The following is a 19,862-nucleotide window of genomic DNA, read 5'->3' on the forward strand; positions in this document are numbered from 1 at the left end:
AATAATAATAGTGAAACGTCCCATGAGAAATTACCGACAAGATGATCTCAGATTGCTCTATTGTTTTTAATTCCTACTCACATTGCACATTTGCAGCATTAATATGGCACTGTGGGCATTTTCATCTTGGATTTGATTTTTGATGAGATGTGGGCATTAATTTGCACGTGCTCCTCCCCCAACATGATATATAGTGGAATGTGCATCAGCTGCCTGCCACAGCTTGTTTAAGACTTGAGATCACTTCTTTCAGGATTACATCCAAAATAATCTAAAAGGGTTACACTAATCAGTCGCTTTTCCTTTAGTTTTCGAATTAAGATTTGATAATATTAAATGTTTAGATCAGATATTTAATTAAAATTAATTGAAAATAGATAAAAAGACGTGTGTTATATTTATCTGTCCAATAAACCTCCAATTTAATTAATATAGAATTTTTATTTTTATCACTATTCTAATATAAGAGTAGGATTGTCAATAAGTAAAGTATTGGTCTTTTTTAAATATCTTATCTCAAATTAAATTTTAAAATTGTTATCCGAATTCGTACTCGAATGTTTTAGAGGGTTGGACAATAGGTACCTAAAATTATTAATTATTTAAATATATGACATATAATGAACCCGATTATACCATGCTCTAATCTTAATTAATCCTGTCAAATAATACTTGATTATAAGATACCGACATCTCTAAAACTTTATGAAATTATGGCAGGTTGGGTTGAAATTACAACACTATATATTGTGTTGAATTATCAAAAAGATAGTGCTACACAAAGACCATTTGGAATTAACCTGTCTTATTAGTTGCAGGCACCCAATTGAAATAAATAAATAAATAGGCCTATATTTCCAGTTTAATTTGGACACTCCAGGACATGAAACTACTACTAAAATCAAATTCCAAACAACTTATTAGAAAAAAACAAAATTGATATGAAGATCTTCTTTTCTTTTTTCTTATGAATAATTAATAGTTTGTGAATTATTCATTAGCAAATAATATCCTTTACAACTACCCATTTGTCCTCTAATATTTTCTTTCTTTAAAATCATCAGTAAATTTAGACTTTAATTACACATCCAAATTAATACCTTCAGCAAAAATAATGCAAATATCTTTAATTTCCTATGCTATATTAAATAATTTTTTTCTATATGATTATTTATATATAAGGAAATAATAATTGCAACTATCAACCACTGTGTCAGTATACCACAGATTGGATTAGAGAAAGAATTAATTGGGTTCTTCAACTGCTAAAGGTCGCTCCAAAAATTAGGGGAAATACTGTGAATTAAATGTGTACAATATATTTCACTATCAATGATCTATTTTTGTGCCTCAACAAAGAAAAGAGGGAGCAAAATACTGTGACTGTAAGGCAAATTCAATTAACTAATTTATTCATTCCTAGCATTGAGGAAGAAGTAACTAATTTTCAATCACATTGTTCTCGCCTTTTCCATTAAAGCAAGTTGTATTAGGAATCACTCCCAAGCATTAACATCATTACATTGGTGTGAATAACTGAATAATGTAACAAATAGGGGGCCATTTAAACACTTAGTTCCATTACTGTTAATTAATAATTGAAATTAGCCAAACCATTAAAGTCTAAATTGCTGTCATTGTGGGGTACGTAATGTGAAGATAAAGCTAAATGGGTGTGAGCACGAAGGCGGCCAATGGATGGAATCAAAGGACGCGTTATTTTATCGTTGACAGCAGTGGGTTGATTCATTTTCATTGAACAGAGGCACTAGCTCGCTATTAGGCCAAATTATGGGATTGTTTGGTGCAGGAAATGCATCGAGGGGGAAAACTCTTCCAAAGTTTGGCTCTCTTGGCATACCTGTCTATGACGATTCAGCCCAACAAAAGTGTGGGTAATATTGGTAACATTGTGGTATGATTATAATGTTGGAATTATATGTATGAGAGAGAGAGAGAGAGAGAGAGGGAGAAAATGGCTTTGTTACGGTCCTTACACGTACAAATTAAGCCAAATATTGCACAAGCCACCAATTCCATTTGGCATCTTATCGCAATATATACATCAATCAAGGCAGGTGGTTTCCATTAGCCATAAAGCCGGTTTTCCCTAGAGGCCTCATTTCACTTCAGAGGGTCACTTCTTCAGCTATTGTTTTTGAGGACCACCAAGTACTTTCCCACACCCACAATAATATCAACTCTCATCTCTTACTCTCCTTGTTGGCCTTGCCTTTCCCTCCCGTCTTCTCTGCTTCCATTTAATCCAAGAGGAGCTCTCTTTCACTGTCGTTCTCTCTTTACTTAGCTCATCTTTAAAACCCCACCATCATAGAAGATGTCTGTAGAAATGGAAATGAAATTTACTCCAGAAGCTTTTAAGTTAACATCTAGCATGAAGAGGGTTCAGCAGCAAAACGGCCCGGGCAAGGCTGAAACTCCACACTCTGAATCAGATGAAGACACGCCTCTCAGTTTGAGTAGCTTGTCAAAGCTTATACTTCCTCCTTTGGGTGTTTCAAGCTATAACCAGAATCAAATAAAGTCCAAAGGATGGATCATCTCTCCTATGGATTCAAGATACAGGTAGTACAGCTGATTGCCAGAGATGAATTATTTTGTCAAATAAAGATAATTTCTTATGTGAAGAATACGATTTGTTGGTACATGAAAAGCATGCTTATGTTCTACAATTTTGTTACATAAATGCATGTCAACATGCACATATATAGTCATGTTCAGTTAGATCAGCAAATTTACCTGCACACACAGAAAAAAAAAAAAAAAAGGTGCACGTGAGATGGGAAGTTAAAGCATTTACCTAACTTACTGGAGATTACCCTAGCAATACTTGTAGCATAAATTTTCTCAGCTTTTTCTTTGTTTGAGTCGATATGGGTTTGACAGATGCTTTGACTCAGTTCAGATGTGAGTTGACTTGATACCTAGTTCTGGTAAAAACAGAAATAAGCTTGAGACTTCAAAATTACCTCAAAACTCGAATTTTGTGTAGCTTGATCTATTGCTAGAGTTCAACTTTCTCCAAATTCCTTGAATTTCCTGTCTTATATTATTCCCTGCGTGCCCCATTTCTTGATTATACTTGACCAAATGGGTAGCATCTGATCTTACTTCATAATCACTTTTAGCATCTCACCAACCCCAGATCAACTATTCTCAGCAAAAAGAGAGAGTACGGTATGCTGGACTTTTGGTATCGAAACACTAGCTTTTACGTAAAGCTAAACCCGAAAGAAGGAAACAGAAATGGAAAAAAGGCAAAAGTGATAAACGTAGATGTCTGCAGAGACCTTAGCTAACAGTAGTACAATAATTGCAACCTTGCTTTTTGCAAGCAAATTCAAGTAAAATAATTAGTGTTTTGACGTATGCAATGCAGGTGCTGGGAAACATTTATGGTGTTGTTAGTATTTTATTCTGCATGGGTTTACCCCTTTGAAGTGTCCTTTTTTAGTTCCTCTCCTCCAAGGAGACTCTACATTGCCGACAACATTGTGGACCTATTCTTCGCAGTTGATATTGTCTTGACATTTTTTGTTGCCTACATTGATCGAAGAACCCATCTGCTTGTCCAGGACTCCAAAAAGATTGCTGTGAGGTTAGTTAACTCAAAATTCTCAATTAAATGTACAGTCATGAAAGAAGGAGATCAGTTCGGACTTGATGCTTAATCAGTCAACCAGAAACATTCTAATTCATTGTAAAACATATAAAAATGGAAGAAAGAGAGTTTGGTTATGACATGTATAATCTGAAAGAGTAGGTTTCTAAATTGGTAATGAAATGGAGGGAGAAATATAACCCCATGACAGGTTCACACATATTGCTTTGTCTCTATCATATGCAACTTGCTTGACCCGCAGCCACGTGCTTATGGTAGTACTGCTCTTCAAAATGATAACCCTCCACAAAAGCAACGAAAATGCTCTTCCAATTTCTAGTTCTGCTTTGGGACAGGGAACCAGACGGACACATAATTATTTCAATAATTAAAGGAAATCTAACTTTCGCCATATTATCATAATATTTCTTTCAATAAAAAAGAAATTGGGTCAATCGAGATTGTGGGTGGGCTTCAAGAATCTGAGTTGCTGCAAAGTCCCATCCGGTCATCATTGCTCCAACTTCAACTGCACAAACTGTAGAATCTTGCCAGCTACCCTATTCAGTCAAACTAAATTTTGGGTAGTTTACAAATATTTTTTGCGTAATGGAGATTATAGTATTTGCCGTCTGCCTCCACCCCTCCCCAAGCCCATTTCTGAGCACATAGTTTCACTGGGATTAGGATGATTCCCATAATTAAAGCAACTCATCCAAATGGGTAATTGAGAATTATAAGTTTTGCGAATGAAGAAAATTGATGGTATGGTCTTTGGTGGGGATAGGTACCTGTCAACATGGTTCTTAATGGATTTGGCATCAACTATCCCATTTGAGGCACTAGGCTACTTGTTCACTGGCAAAAGCAAAGTGGGCATCTCTTATTCCCTTTTAGGATTGCTCAGATTTTGGCGTCTCAGGCGTGTCAAGCAGCTTTTCACCAGGTTAATATTGCTTCATTTATTCCCTGGTTTTTTAAATCAGGTTCTGATCACAAATTTTTTTTATCACCCCTTAATCTTACGTTTTTCCATCTTCACTTGTAGGCTGGAGAAGGACATCAGATTCAGCTATTTCTGGATCCGATGTGCTAGGCTTCTAGCTGTGAGTAAAATTTGCAACCATTTTTCCTTTTTGGGAAAGAAAAAAACATAACCCTAATAAGAGTTTCTATTAACTTTTAATCTAATAGACCCAGTTGTGACTTTCAAGCCGGTGCCCGTCTCGTCCACGAGCAAATTTGGCGATGGATAAAATCACGAAATAAAACTATACTTAGATTTGTAGAAACAGGCTGGTGAATTAGCCTGAGGCCTGTCTTCTAGGCCCATCTTTGTTTGTGTTTAAGCCCACCTGCCTGTATAAGTATGGCTCCAGGGTTGAAAATATGAGAATTGTTTCGTATAAAAACACTCGGAATTCACCAATATAATGATCAAATTTATATTGACTCGAATTATTTTGGGATGCAGGTGACATTATTTCTAGTGCATTGTGCTGGATGCATTTACTACCTGCTAGCTGACCGATATCCGCACCAGGGAAGGACGTGGCTGGGGTCAGTGAATCCAAATTTCAGGGAGACGAGCCTTAGGATCAGATATATCTCAGCTTTATATTGGTCCATCACCACTATGACCACAGTTGGTTATGGTGATCTCCATGCCGTGAACACTGTGGAAATGATCTTTATAATTCTCTACATGCTCTTCAACCTTGGCTTAACTGCTTATATAATCGGTAACATGACAAATTTAGTGGTTGAAGGAACTCGTCGTACCATGGAATTTGTATGTACTTCCGTCTGTTGCCTATTTAATTATGTCCATTCAATTAGGCTGTATATTGAGTTTCATGGAATTTCTGGCTGATGGTGCAGAGGAATAGTATTGAAGCAGCATCAAATTTTGTCTCTAGAAACCGGTTGCCTGCTAGGTTGAAAGAGCAGATATTGGCCTACATGTGTTTAAGGTTTAAGGCTGAGAGATTGAACCAGCAGCAACTCATTGAACAATTACCAAAATCCATTTATACAGGCATCTGCCAGCATTTGTTCTTACCAACAGTGAAGAAAGTATATCTTTTCAATGGTACATCAAGGGAGATGCTGCTGCACCTGGTAGGCGTACTACCCTTTGCTCCTGATCAAATTTGTAATGAACATTAGTTATAGCACAAGAAAATTTGACCTTTGGGTGTGTCTCGAAATAATCAGGTTGCAAAGATGAAAGCTGAATATTTACCACCGAGAGAGGATGTGATCATGCAGAATGAAGCGCCAGATGATGTTTACATCATTGTGTCCGGAGAAGTGGAAATCATTGACTATGAGATGGAGAAAGAGCTGGCTGTTGGAACTCTGCGTTCTGAGGACATCTTTGGAGAAATTGGTGCACTTTGTTGCAGACCGCAAAGATTTACATTTCGAACAAAGACACTTTCCCAACTCTTGAGGCTCAAAACCACCGATCTGATTGCAGCAATGCAGACCAAACAAGAAGATAATGTTGCTATCCTTAAAAACTTCCTTCAGGTCAGTTGATTCGCTAGTTTCAAGAGTTTATTCCTCTCTTGTTGATTTCTTTAAAATGCTATCTGTTTTGTCTGAGAATTCTTTCTCTGGTTACTAACTAAAATCTAGTTATTCAGTGACTAAAAGTTGAACATGTAATGTGTTGCAGCAAAACAAAAGGCTTAAGGATCATAAAATCGGAGATTTAGTAATAGAGGGTGGAGAAGAAGATGGTGATCCAAAAAACATTGCTATTAGTTTGCTGACTGTGGCCGATGCAGGCAATGCTGCTTTTCTCGATGAGCTTCTGAAGGCAAGGTTGGACCCTGACGTAGGAGATTCTGAAGGGAGAACCCCATTGGTAAGTTTTTATTTATCTGTCCAGTCAACATGTACCTCACATGAATGTTCATGAATTAGCAATTACAATAGTTAGTCTTGCCTAGCTCTCTTCTTAGGACCTTGAGCTCAGACTCGAAGGCTTCAGCACTGATTAGTTTTCTTTATAAACTGGTACGATTAGAATAAATTCAACTAAAAGAAACCATCTATAATTAGTAATTGCTCCTATCTTGTGTGATTCCTCAGCACATTGCTGCATCAAAAGGGCATGAAGAATGTGTACTGGTACTCCTTAAGCATGCTTGCAATGTACATGTACGAGGTAAAATAAGATGTTCATGCCTTAATTAGATTCATCTCAGAATCAATCAAATTCTTAAGATTATATCTTCTTTTACCATATGTGGCAGATATGAATGGTAACACTGCATTATGGGATGCTATATCCGCAAAGCACCATTCTATCTTTACGGTCCTATACCATTTTGCCGCCATTTCTGACTCGTTCACTGCTGGTGATCTCTTATGCACTGCTGCAAAAAGAAATGATCTGACCGTGATGCAAGAACTATTGAAACACGGATTAAGTGTGGATGCAAAGGATCGCCATGGATTAACAGCTTTACAAATTGCCATGAGAGAGAAACATGAAGACATGGTTAATCTACTAGTAATGAATGGAGCAGATGTCATTAATGCAAATACATATGAATTTTCTTCCACAGCTTTGAATGAAATGCTGAAGAAGCGAGAGATTGGCCATCGAATTACAGTAACTGATACCACATCTGGTGAAGAACTATTGAAGAAGCTTGAAAGGGAGGATGTATGCATATTAGGCAAATGCAGAGGACTAGACCCCCTAAGGGTGAGCATTTATAGAGGTCATCCTCTAATGAGAACAGAATCTTGTTGTATGGAGCCCGGGAAGCTAATTAGGTTGCCAGATTCTCTTGATGAGCTCAAGAACTTTGCAGGTTTGTACCAAGCTCAAACAACTTATATCTATGTATCATTTTTCTTATACAGCAAGTAACTTAATCATTTGTAACAGGTGAAAAGTTCGGGATTGATCCAAGGAATGCGATTGTAACAGATGAAGGAGGGGCTGAAATTGATTCCATTGAAGTGATCAGAGATAACGATAAGCTTTTCATTGTTGCAGAACCAATAAATTAGCCTAGGTAATCAAACTTAATTGGATCCAGACAGATTAACTCTTCTTCAGCAGTATGCGTTTCACAAGGAAAGCACAACCTTATACAATTTGTAAATTACATAACCAGGGAAATGTTTTTCTTCCCTTGGTTTATTGTTTTTCCTTCTGGGCTATCAGGTTGAAACTGCTAACGGTTAGAGGCCTTAACTTGCCTCTCCTTGTTCTCTTTGGATGCTTTTTATGTACGTATCCAAAGGGTGAATCCTACTTCAAGTAATTTTCATAAGCTTGAGAAATTAAATGATCACTTGATTCAAAGTGATGATGATCTTTAGTTGAACATACTCAATGCAAGATTGCAATAAGACCAATAAAAATATGCTAAATTAATCAAATCGATTCCGTAACATTGTCGCTGATCATCATTTTGTTTAGCTAATGAATGTGTTCGAAGTTGAGAAAGCCTTGGGTCTTGGACGTATCTTACAAGGCGCAAACAAGAAGAATTCCCATACGTATCAGAAAGTAGATTGTTTTCATTGGGGTTGGGCCCCAAATTTTGTAATCTGTTCAGCTTGATGTTACAACACGTTGTTGAACCACCGAATATATCATGCAATTCACTCTCGGGAGTGTTGTCCTTTCATTGCTTTGGTCTATTCCAACTAACGAGAGTTTTCCCTGATGAGGTTCCAGATGAATGAATACTCTCTATATGGGGTGAAACCGCGGCTGCTTTGTTTTTATTCTTCTTTTCCTTGTAATACTGTCAACAAGAGTTTAGTGTATATCTGGTTGGGCGATTTCAGGAATTTCATTATTATAGTGCCATGGCCCATTCCCAAGGGCACAACCCTTAAGAAATACCACTGTAAAGAATCAGTAGGTAGCATATATATATATATATATATACATGTTGAAACATAATCATATTCCTTTTAAAAGTTAAACAGATAAATCTTAAATTTGATGCCTAAAATAGAATGTCGGTTCTTGGAAGAGAAAAAGAATCCACATTGTAAAGTCTAAAAACATAAATTAATTAATCTCTCCCATGCAAAGAAACCCCATCATCTCTATTCCCACTCGAATAAAAACTGGCCAAGATAAAGAACATGCCCTTGGAGGAATACAGAACCCGAAAGGTTGAAGCTAAGAAGATGTGGAAACGAAGATGTTGGAGAAGTTGGGGAAAAAGGTCAAGGAGCCAAAGGGCACTCAATTCAAAAGGAGAACCAAATCAAAATGGAAGAATGAGAAGGAGAATCTCAGTCAAAGTAGTCAAACTTTTACAGCCCAAGGAGCAAAATCTAACATATCATAGAATAAAGAGCTGCAAGATTGTTTTGATTGATTTACTTTCAATATGTCCATGTAGTATTAATTGTACTGAACCTCCCTCTGGGGAGAGTACTGTAAGTATATATATAATGAATTTTCATGTTTCATCTTTTTTGTGCTTTTTTTTTTTTTGTTGGCTTTTTCTTAAATTTAAAAAATTGAAGCCAACAGATTCCCAATCATCGCCTCCACTCTATAGGAAACATACATAATTGCACCCAACAATCCTTTTCACCATAGAAACCTGAGCTATTAAGCTAGCTATTCATCACTTCTACACCTTTTTCTTCATCTTCCAGTATAAATATCTATCAATCTCCGTCAAATTTTTCTCCCACCATACCATCTTTTTATTATTTCTATTTTTTTTTTCTGACCTTCTATTATGGATCCTTCATGCACCACTTCTTCCGTCAATGGCTTCTACAACTTGCTCACCCGAGGACTTGAAGAACTCGATTGCTCCTTCCTTTCTTGTAACTTCATGTCAATCCAATTCCTCCAAAAAGTCCTCTCTTCACTCCGATCCTTCCATTCCCAATTGACCGTTTTGGTTCAAAAGCTTCACCTTCCTGTAGGAGAAAAATGGCTTGATGAATACATGGACGAAAGCTCCAGGCTCTGGGAAGCCTGTCTTGTACTCAAATCTGGCATCTCCGGGATGGAAAGTTATTATTCTTCTGGTGGCAATATTGCTTCCTCCCTCGATCATCATCCGCACTTCAACCCACAGTTTTCTCGCCAGGTCAGTGCAGAAAAACATAACCAAAACATATTGTTAAACACCAAAAATTGTCCAAATAGAAGCGTTCCATCTAGGGTTTTCTTCCTTGTTTATATTAGCTAATGTCAATGAAGTTATTTTGTGATTGTCTATTCTTGCTGTAGGTTATACGGGCAATCATTGGCTGCCAAAGGGAAATTGTTGGGTTGGAAGAGGAAAACAGAAATCTGATGGTAACAAGAGCAAGACAAGTAGCACTAAGATTTGATGAGAATGTTCCTATAGAATCGAAGTTGAATGGTTTCAATGGTTTTCGAGGTGTTCTTTATGCAATGAGGAATGTTAGTTCTTTACTTTTAATGATATTGCTTAGCGGGCTTGTATATTATTGCCCTGAATTGAGCTTTGTCAATAGAGAGCATGAGGGAAATGTGATATTTGGCTCAGCTTTCATGGTTTCAATTGCAAGACTGCATCAAAGGGTATCTAATGAAATGGAACAAATTGGTGGGCAGCCAGGAATTATGCTTTATGAATTCAGGGAAGCCAGGATTGCAGTCGAAGAGGTAAGAGAGGAATTGGAGAGAATTGTGAAGTATGGATCAGAAGTTGAGATCGAAGACAAGATTAACAACTTGAAGAGTTGCTTTGGGTTGTTGCGATGTGGGGTGGAGACTATAATTGGACAGATTGATGACTTCTTTGATGAAATAGTTGAAGGAAGGAAAAAGCTTTTGGACATGTGCACTCATAGGTAGATAGATAAAGTTTGGACATGTGTAGCTATAGTTAGAGAGAGAAGTGAAAAAAAAATAACTCCAAAAAAAAAGTGAAAAGATGTGAAACTGAAAGTATCAGTTGTTAAAGTGGCATCATGTCACTCAGTTTCTTGGTTTATTTTTCCCTTTTTTATTTCTCTTTTGGCCCTTTTAACATGTTTCTAAGTTTCAACTTATTGTTAAATGTTGGGAGTCAAGTGTTTGCAGCTGCAACAGTCTGGGAGTTGAGGGAAGAAGGAAACGTTTTTATGAGGAAAACCCAGAAAAATGGAAATGGCTTAAGGGAAGGAGAATATGATTCTTGCTTCGAAGAAAAGCAACATTACTATCTCAAGATACGAAAAAACAAGAAGAATATATAAGACAGCCATTAGCTTCTACAGAAAGCAAGAACTTCCAATCCAGAGCCAGAGGGCAGATTCTTCTGCTGTTAATAATTAAAAAAGAAATGTTATCCAGGAGGAAACGGAAATGATGCTCCTTGAGTTCTTGCTTGTCCAAAAACTAGAATCAGATCTTGTATTCAAATGTACAGAGATATGTTCATGAAGTTGATGAGCAATCTTCTTATCCAAAAACTAGAGGCAAATCAAGAAAATGATGCTTCTTGTTTGCCCCCTTTTTATCTTTCTGATGAAAGAATTTCTACTGCTACTCTCCTTTATTTGTTTGGTGAAAAACAAAAAGATCAAAAATTAGAAGCAAATCAAGCTAAAATGCTCAAGGCTTTTTCATCAACAGTAGTGATTGTCAACTCATGTCCTCACTAAGGTGTCTTTTTCCATTTGTTGGAACATAGGTAAATTTTTGGCAATCATGAAGGAATTTTCACCTTGTGTTCCAGTTTAATTTGCAGTACAAATTTGAAGATTTAACTGCCTTTCGAGCTTATGAACTTTGATTGCATGGCTATCATTGAAAATGTGCTGCAATTGCAGTTAAGAAAACTAATGGGGAAATGATTTTGAGCATTCCTAGAACAAAAAAACCCATACAAGATAAAGACAGGAGAATGAACAATTAACATAGCTAGGAACAGCTTCCATGCAAAGGAAATTTGGATATTTCTCATAAAAACAAAAGATCCTTCTCATGTCAAACTTAAAAAGAAAGATTATACCTAAAAAGGGATTTTATGCTACCCGCCAACAAGACACTCTGAAAAACTAATGAGACAATGACTCATTTTCACCAATGTTTGAAAGGACTAGACTTTTTTGTTTATACGTATATGTGGGTCAGACATCTAAACCTTCAACTAATCATGCAGCACATTTACATTTGATTTGGTTTAATACTCTAATTAGTTAGACAGAGAAATACTTTTTTTCAAATATTTATTACAACAATATAACGTATGGTACAAACATCTAATTATAATTCAAAGAAGTTTGAAAGAGACTCTATCCATCACTTTTTAAAATAAGTTAAACTCGATACATTTCTGTATAAAAATTTGATTAAACTTAATACAAAATAACATTATTATAAATATGAATATCAAAATAAAAATTCCTTGGTGGCGGATATAGGCAAGGCAAACAGTTGGATTTTGGTGGCACTTTATAGTGGGAAAAGGAATCCTCCAATACTGCTATTTTGGCTGATTTTCTTGCCCAAAGCAAGAAAAACAGTGTCCTCATAAAATGTGGAAAGGTTTCTTCAAACATATCTTTTGCAATTTCCATAAGAGATTCTCCAGAGTTGTGATAGTAAATGACTAATCATTTCGGTTGTGAAACAATGATGGAAAAAGTTGGGGGGGGAAAGGACAACAGGAAGGAGAGAGAGAGAGAGATTCCTAAGTTCCTTCTTTTCCTTTTCCTTTTCTTTTCTTTTTTTTCTTTCTCCTTTCCAAAGGGCAGTTTTCTTTCTCACGGGTGCTTTTGTCTGATTCGTGTTTCGTTTGGGCTGAAAGCAATTGTGTTGTTGAGGTTGCTGATGATGAAAGCTCCCTCAAAGTTTCTTGTCTCAACTCAGTCCTTTTTTACCCTTCTCCCCCTTGCTTTTGATTCCTCACTTCCTTCCTTCTCTCTTGGTCCCCTTTCCTTCTTTTCATTCTCTTTTCACCCCCTTTTCTTGAAATTATCTAAGAGAGGGCATCTGTGAAAGTGATTTCTTCTGTATTACATTCAATGTAACGAAATCATCCTCAACATGGATTGAATCGATAAGATTGACATGAATTTTTCAGAGAATAGATAGGGAAAGGATGATGCTTCTGTACTTTGTATATTGAAACTTTAATAGGAAAGTAAAATGTAAAGAAGTTCAATTTTTTAACTCAAAAAGAGATAAATTTAAACTCATTTTAACTTTTTACTTATATTGAGATTCATGACATTTTAACTCACTTAATTATGCAACGTTCTCATTATACCAACAGAAGTAAAATTCATCCTATCTCTTAGAGTGATCATGACAAAAGTAATCAACGCTATACAAAATATTCTTGAAAAAAAAAAAAGAAGAAAATTCCTGTATAGCATCATAGATAATTGATCCTTTCATTTTTAGAGATTTTTAAGTAAAGACTTTATATTATGGGGAAAGACTATAATTTTCAATTGTTGATGCATTTAAAAGATAATTTGAACCAATTTGTCAAAATATCTGATGGATGCAAAATGTAGTGGCACTTGGGCAGTTCCTCATAAGATTACATGAAATTTCATTTTTGAACTTTCAAAAACATTTTTATTATTGAATCCACATCTTCATCAAACGGTACAACCTACTCCATAGATCATAGTATCCCCACGTAATGGAATAGTACATAAAAATTCACGTAAGCATTCACCAAAAGAAAACTTCATTAAGATTCTTGCTTTCCCAATATCTTTTTTTTTTTTTTCTGTTTTTCTCATATTTTTCCAGCTTACAGTAACATAATATCATAGATATAACAAAAAAAAAAATCAATGAAGAATGTCAAGTACATGCACTATCGCCTCTTTGGGTCAATTCCACCATAGTAGGTCTCGATTGAAACAAATAGCAATTTGCCTTTTTGCCTACTCTTAAAATCCTGGCCTGGCTTGAAAAAAATCGTTGGATTAAAAAACCGAAGGAAATAAACCATCCACAAAATGGGAATAGATGAGAGGTTTGAATATTTTTCCCACAAACGAAGAAAAACATCAACATTATTAAGCTGCGTGCTGCCTACCACCTAGTGAACAATGAATGTTGGAAACAATGAAAATTTGCACAAAATGAGTAATGTGTTGAAACAAGGGCCTAATGGCCAAATCCAGAGCTTAAATTAGAAACCGTTTCTGTCTCATCTTGTCACCCTTAACCACACTTGGAGCCTTTTGACCCCCTTTTGTTTTCATATGAATCATGAACAAGTGAAGTCGACAGTCCACATCTTTTTTCTTTTTTCTGGCATGATATCTTGAGGATTTTGTTCCATTGAAACCCAATGGGAACAAGACATCTAGTTGGAAAAGTATCCCCGACTAGATATTGGAATTTGTAACTTGTTGAACTAGAATCTCTGTGCCTATGATAGGCCTTTCTAGCCTTTTTTAGTGTAATGTTGAAACTGAAACAGTTGAAGCAAAACAAAGTGTGGATTCGGAATTATATTTTAAGTATACAATATGGGTTTTAGGAGTTAATACAAAGTTTTATAGCTAAAAAGCGTAGTATTAGGCTATTAGCCGCACAACATTGACAACCAACATCAAATAAAAGTTGTTTATAAAACCCACTACTGTTTCATTCAAAATCACGGTCCATGAAATCAGCCGGAGCATGGCAAAAGAAAAAGAAAAGACAGCGGCCGAAGCATTTTATATTAAGAAGGGAAGAGAATTGTCAATGCAATGAACTTCTGGTTCGCCATTATTTCAGAATTTTAGCATATTCTGTTCAATCAATAGCTGTTCTTGTTGCAAACAAAATTATGTTTCTTCACGTGAATACACGCCATGAAAGATGAAGCATTGAAACCCCTACTACTCCCTAGATCACGAATCCAGTACCTGTTCTGAGTTCTGATGGAAAATTCCATTTCATTACAGTATATCAGCAGGTCTTTTAATTATGAGAAGGAATTTATAGATAGGTACCTCTACTATAAAACCTAGCATTAGATACTGTAACTGAGAATAAGAAACCTTTCATTTGGAAGCCAAATCAACTCTCGTAGACACCATGCCTTGTTGATACCCTTTCTCCATATTGCTTACCATAGCTGGTTACTAATAAAACATGAAGATACAATTTAAAAATATGAGTTTTCAGTTTTCCCTTAATTACTTAACCATGAAAAAATCGAAGAACAGATAAGCTGCTTTACATGATGACATTTTGGTCATACATTTGCAAAGGCAGATCAACGAATTGTTGATCTTACACTGGATTCACTGTATCAAACAAGGAAAAGAAAAGAAACGAATTCAGGGTTTAATTTCTTATAATCAAAATTCAACAAATCTGCAAACACAACTAGGAGAATAGCAATGAGGGGAAATATGTTTCCAAACACGAGCGTGTGACCGCAAAATTGTTGCAACAATACCATGCTAAACCCATTTTCACAGGCATTCTGCCAACATTTTAGAAGACACAAGTGAGGTCGAGTGGTGTGGGGTGGGGTGTGTTGGTCACGGAAAAACAACCTTTGCTTCCTCCTTGGAGCAACAAGGATTCATCTGCTGAGATTGCATTCAAATTCACGATGGGTGGCAACTGCCAGAACTGTAGCTGATAAAATTGTGGTTGCTAATTCAGAAACCAAACAGAGGATCTGAAATTGGGTCATATCAAGTTTTAGTCTAGGAGGCAGAATGAGACTCCTTGGTAAAAGGCATCCCCACAACTCATTCAAATGTCATAACCTGGCATTGCAAACTGAGATGCAAAAGTCTCAACTTGTGTTCGGAGCTCCAAAAGATCCTTATTATTGTGGAGACTCTTCAAGGAGGCCTTCTGCAATTTCCCATGATCACGCTGCATCATACTTGCAATATGTGCAGCTCTAAGGAGAAAGTCAGCAATTGTCTCGAAATCAGACTCTAGGCAACCTCTCGATGTCATAGCAGGAGTACCTGCACAATTCAACATGAAAAGTCATTATAATAGCCTAAACCTCCCTCATCAAGGGTTAGAAAGTTGCAAACTTCAATTAAATGAGATCTACACTTACCAATCCTTACTCCTCCAGGAGTAATGGCACCATTATCACCAAAAATAGCGATTTTATTCAGAGTAATATGACACATCTCACAAACCTTTTCATAAATTTTACCTAGCAATAAAAAACATTAGAAGATTAGGCATGCTCTGACATAGAAGAGAGTTGGGATACATGTAATAATTCTATCAGCTAACAGAAAACTAACTACAGGCGGGTGTGAAAAGGCATGCTCCCAACAGATAAAATACGTGAACAAACAAAAATGTCTAAATTCTATGTCTGTGAATGTGTAAGAGAAGCAAAGAGGAGATGAGATCCATTATTCTATACACTTAAACTTTGAAACTTGAGTTCTTTTTATAACTTGAACAATTATAGCATTTGAACCATCCCCAATCAACAGAAGAAGTGAAATCATAGAGAAGTTCTGCAAGCATATGCAAGAGTTGTAAATATCTAAAACCATTATGTTTATTTTCTACAAAAGTAAGCAATAAAATACATCCCGACTGACTGAAGTCAAGTAAAAATTTGGAGCCAATTATTCTCAATCAAATTGCACACATAACAAAAAAATATTTATTTCCATTTCCTCATCTAAAGCACCACCTAAATTTGTTTTTTTTTTTTAGCAACTGAAAGTTACAATATTTTCTGCTTTGGGCCACTAGACAAAATTGCACACAGCCCCCTACTGCCTCCCATAAAAAAAATACATAAAATTGAGGGAAAGGTATAAAGAGGGAATCAAAATAGTTGGTCCATTTGATACTCATATTTTCTTAGCCACAGGAGTTTATTATCTCTTAAAGGCAATTAAAACATCTATTGCAAGCACAAATTATCAGAAACATGATAAATAATCAATCCCTCAGTTAATTAAACCAAGAAAGTCAACACTAGCAATCAAAAATACAAAATTAGGTCAAGTCCTGACTGTCAAAGGATCTTTAAATTAACAAGAACAACATAAAATGAAAAACAAAAATGCAAAAGCACAAGTAGGTTCAACTTCACATCATATAACAATTATTTTAATTTGAAGGAGATTGCCAACAAAGCGTTCTACCTGTCAACCCAAAAGGTCTTAGATCCCAGAGTAACAAATGGTTGTCCGTGCCTCCAGTAACTAGCCTGCATTTTCTTCTTGACAATGCAGATGCTAAAGCCTGAGCATTTTTCTTCACTTGATGCATATAAGCCTTGTACTCTGGAGTAGCTACTTGCTTCAATGCTATGGCAAGAGCAGCAATATGATTATTATGCGGTCCACCTTGCAAAGATGGAAAAACAGCAAAGTTTATCTTTTCCTCAAAATCATATTGATCATTGTCATCTCCTTGGCTTAGAAGCATCCCTCCCTTCCTTGGCTTTGTACCCTTCCTATAGAAAATTATACCTCCTCTGGGACCTCGGAGGCTTTTATGGGTGGTTGAGGTAACAATGTCGCAGTAGTCAAAGGGGTTGGCAGATTCCTGTAAAAAAATCAAACACCATATTATTTAGGATTAGTTTCCTATTAAGATGACGGCTGTTTTAAAATTTTCAAAATTGATAGCCTGAAAACAAGCCAATGAAGATAAATTCATAGGCATGTCCAAAAATGAAGTTATTCAACCATCTCTAACATAAATCCAATGAGAAAACTAAAAAACTCATGAATGCACTGAAACTAGAATAGTATCTCCATCTAAAAAGTTCCATATTACCACAATAGCTACACCAGTCTCAATAGGTAGTCTGCACTAACTAGAAATTGCTTATGTTAATAATAGTTGCATTAAATACCACCTTTTACATTTAAGAAGTAAACTGCACCTAAAATCCTCTAAAAGACTAGCCTTACGAGATTTAAGAAAACAATAGCACAGTAAGTGGATTTTCTAATAAATTTGAACTCAAAAGGTAAAGTGGAATACTGGATCTAGTATTGGTCTAGAATAGAGCCAAGCAATATAATTAAACTCCATCATCAAATTCATCAGTGAAAAGCGTCTGCCACTAACACAGAAAGCTAACCACATGAAGCAAAGCACCTACTAAATAGTAGAAATTCACAGTTTCACACCTTAGCAGCAATAAGACCACTAATCTGAGCCATGTCACACAGCAAAACAGCACCACACTTATCCGCAATTTGTCTAAACCTTGCATAATCCCATTCCCTCGGATAGGAACTCCCACCACAAATCAATATCTTGGGCCTAAAATCAAGTGCCCTTTCCTCCAACTTCTCATAATCAATATACCCAGTTTGCGGATTCACTTTATATGGCAAACTCTCAAAAAATATTGATGCACCAGACACCTTCCTCCCATTTGGAGTATAATATCCGTGACTCGTATTCCCTCCAGAAGGCGTATCCAATCCCATGATCCTATCTCCGGGCAACAGCAACCCAGTATACACCGCAAAATTGGCTGAGGTACATGAATAAGGCTGCACATTGACTCCCCAGTTCTCTGCATCAAGCCCAAAAGCTTCCAATGCTCGTTTCCAACAAAGGGTTTCTATTTCATCAATATACTGGTTCCCGCCATAATACCTTGCTCCTGGCATACCTTCGGAGTATTTGTTGGTTAAATGGCTTCCAAGAGCATCCATAACGGCCCGGCAAACGAAATTTTCAGAGGCAATCAACTCAATCCCCAGGAACTGCCGCTTTTTCTCCTGTTCCATTATGTCGAACACGTCAGGATCCGCCACGTGGAGCGGCTGGCTGCCCCATGATTTCACGGTTGCTTTTCTCGTCTCAAGATCCGGCTCCACCGTCATTCGCTTCGTCGACGACGACGACGACGACGAACAACTGTCTCTCCGCCTTTTGAGACACATAGGATGCCCTAATATATGGAATTCTTCCATTTCCTTACTCTCTTCATCTTCGTTGTAACTCTCGCTTTCTTTCTGCTTCCCGTTTTGGAGAGAGTTATGGTTCTCCGTTTGCGGTTCCAGTAGTTGGAGAGGGACAGGTGGGACTGGGTGGGTGGTGTCCCTGGTGTCCAGCTGGAGAGTAATGGAGTCATCGACGATCTGGCTACGGTGGGACGGCGGCGAAGGAGATACTAGCCCCAAAGAGAGGGTTGATGACGTGTCAGTAGATTGAGATGACAAATCCATGGAACAAAAGTTCACAAAAAAAAGGAAAAAATTTTTGATTGGAGGAATTAAGGCATGGCGCAACAGTAACAGAAACAGGAGCAGTAGTTGAAATTGGAATCCATGTGCAATTCTGATTTCTCCCTGCGTATATGAAACCCTGACTCTTACCTAACCACCTTTTAGCTGGGAAATGTAGAGAACGGGCCAGGCTTGGTTTGTTCGGGTAGGGGGTGAGATTGTGGAACTGGAAGGGGTGGGGTCGGCGGGGACAGGTAGATTCCAGGGGATGCACCTGGACAAATGGCAGAGGGGTTTGATGAGGAGGTTGACTGGGAAGTTCGGTTGCCTGTTACCAATTAACCCCCAATGGTTAGGAGAAGTGAGAAGACATAACCAATGCGGCTGTTAGGCCCACTTTATGGGTAGGCCAACTTTATGGGTATATACCATAAAGTGGGCAAACGAACCCAGCTTCATGTTCGCGACTTCATCCATATCTATAGAGCTCACTTGCCAAATGGTTTGCAAGCCGCGAGCCCACCCAATTTTCCCGAAAACCAATCCATAATTCATCCGAGGTGTAGGGAAAGAGGGTCCGGTCTTCCTATGTTGCCAACGTGCCACGCCTTGCGATTACAGAATATAGACGACCATGTACAATTTAACATTTTTGTGAAGTCCAAGTATGGCATGAGACTTCTCATGGATTTCATCATCCTCATCATCACAACTCACAAACAAGAAAACGTTTTGAATGTATATATTATAAAGTTCTATGTTTTTCTAAATCTTATTCATATGGTATTATTGTAATAAATAAGGTCACATCCCAGTTCACCTAAGTATATATCCAACATCTATTGATCAGAAAGTAGGTGTAAACAATAATTGTGCTTCAAGTATTCAACCAATAAACACCAACAATAATACTTGAATAGGGGCTTTAATGTTTGTATTTTCAATATTTAGTTTCTTGTAGACAAATTTGAAGGAAATATTTTGGAAAATTTATTAAGTAAATTACTTCTACCACGAAATTATAGTCCATCCAGAAATAAAATACCACTTAATTCAAACTTTGCTATATCACTTATTTCTATCATGTAATTATAGTCCCTCCAATAATAAA

The 19,862-nt window shown here is 36.8% G+C and overlaps 3 protein-coding genes across 3 annotated transcripts; 2 read left to right on the top strand and 1 right to left on the bottom strand.

Moving 5' to 3' along the window:
- Positions 1-2,094: 2,094 nt before the first annotated feature.
- KT2/3 (potassium transport 2/3) lies at positions 2,095-7,955 on the top strand. The gene is made up of 11 exons (XM_018116347.2): positions 2,095-2,586; positions 3,401-3,619; positions 4,410-4,568; positions 4,671-4,728; positions 5,097-5,414; positions 5,504-5,743; positions 5,840-6,157; positions 6,306-6,497; positions 6,725-6,800; positions 6,889-7,455; positions 7,533-7,955. Exons 1-11 carry the CDS (start codon positions 2,339-2,341, stop codon positions 7,655-7,657), a joined length of 2,520 nt encoding a protein of 839 aa, XP_017971836.2. The 5' UTR covers positions 2,095-2,338; the 3' UTR covers positions 7,658-7,955.
- Positions 7,956-8,718: 763 nt separating this feature from the next.
- On the top strand, positions 8,719-11,031 carry LOC18607818 (uncharacterized). Its single transcript, XM_018114751.2, has 2 exons — positions 8,719-9,723; positions 9,867-11,031. The coding sequence occupies exons 1-2, from the start codon at positions 9,364-9,366 to the stop codon at positions 10,458-10,460; spliced, it is 954 nt and encodes a 317-aa protein (XP_017970240.2). The 5' UTR covers positions 8,719-9,363; the 3' UTR covers positions 10,461-11,031.
- Positions 11,032-14,876: 3,845 nt separating this feature from the next.
- On the bottom strand, positions 14,877-18,981 carry LOC18607820 (serine hydroxymethyltransferase 6-like). Its single transcript, XM_018116024.2, has 4 exons — positions 17,699-18,981; positions 16,700-17,105; positions 15,640-15,741; positions 14,877-15,541 (listed from the first exon to the last, which is right to left on the bottom strand). Exons 1-4 carry the CDS (start codon positions 18,749-18,751, stop codon positions 15,318-15,320), a joined length of 1,785 nt encoding a protein of 594 aa, XP_017971513.2. The 5' UTR covers positions 18,752-18,981; the 3' UTR covers positions 14,877-15,317.
- Between the last annotated feature and the right edge of the window lie 881 nt (positions 18,982-19,862).

The sequence above is a fragment of the Theobroma cacao genome, chromosome 2, assembly GCF_053813885.1.
Source record: "Theobroma cacao isolate CCN51 chromosome 2, ASM5381388v1, whole genome shotgun sequence".
NCBI classification, from domain to species: Eukaryota; Viridiplantae; Streptophyta; class Magnoliopsida; order Malvales; family Malvaceae; genus Theobroma; species Theobroma cacao.

Coding starts and splice junctions, on each gene's coding strand:
- LOC18607818 (XM_018114751.2), top strand. CDS start 9,364: ATGGATCCTTCATGCACCACTTCTTCCGTCAATGGCTTCTACAACTTG. Junction 9,724..9,866: donor ACCCACAGTTTTCTCGCCAG/GTCAGTGCAGAA, acceptor TTCTTGCTGTAG/GTTATACGGGCAATCATTGG.
- LOC18607820 (XM_018116024.2), bottom strand. CDS start 18,751: ATGGATTTGTCATCTCAATCTACTGACACGTCATCAACCCTCTCTTTG. Junction 15,742..16,699: donor AAGACCTTTTGGGTTGACAG/GTAGAACGCTTT, acceptor TTTTATTGCTAG/GTAAAATTTATGAAAAGGTT. Junction 15,542..15,639: donor TCCTGGAGGAGTAAGGATTG/GTAAGTGTAGAT, acceptor TGAATTGTGCAG/GTACTCCTGCTATGACATCG.
- KT2/3 (XM_018116347.2), top strand. CDS start 2,339: ATGTCTGTAGAAATGGAAATGAAATTTACTCCAGAAGCTTTTAAGTTA. Junction 5,415..5,503: donor CTCGTCGTACCATGGAATTT/GTATGTACTTCC, acceptor CTGATGGTGCAG/AGGAATAGTATTGAAGCAGC. Junction 6,158..6,305: donor TCCTTAAAAACTTCCTTCAG/GTCAGTTGATTC, acceptor AATGTGTTGCAG/CAAAACAAAAGGCTTAAGGA.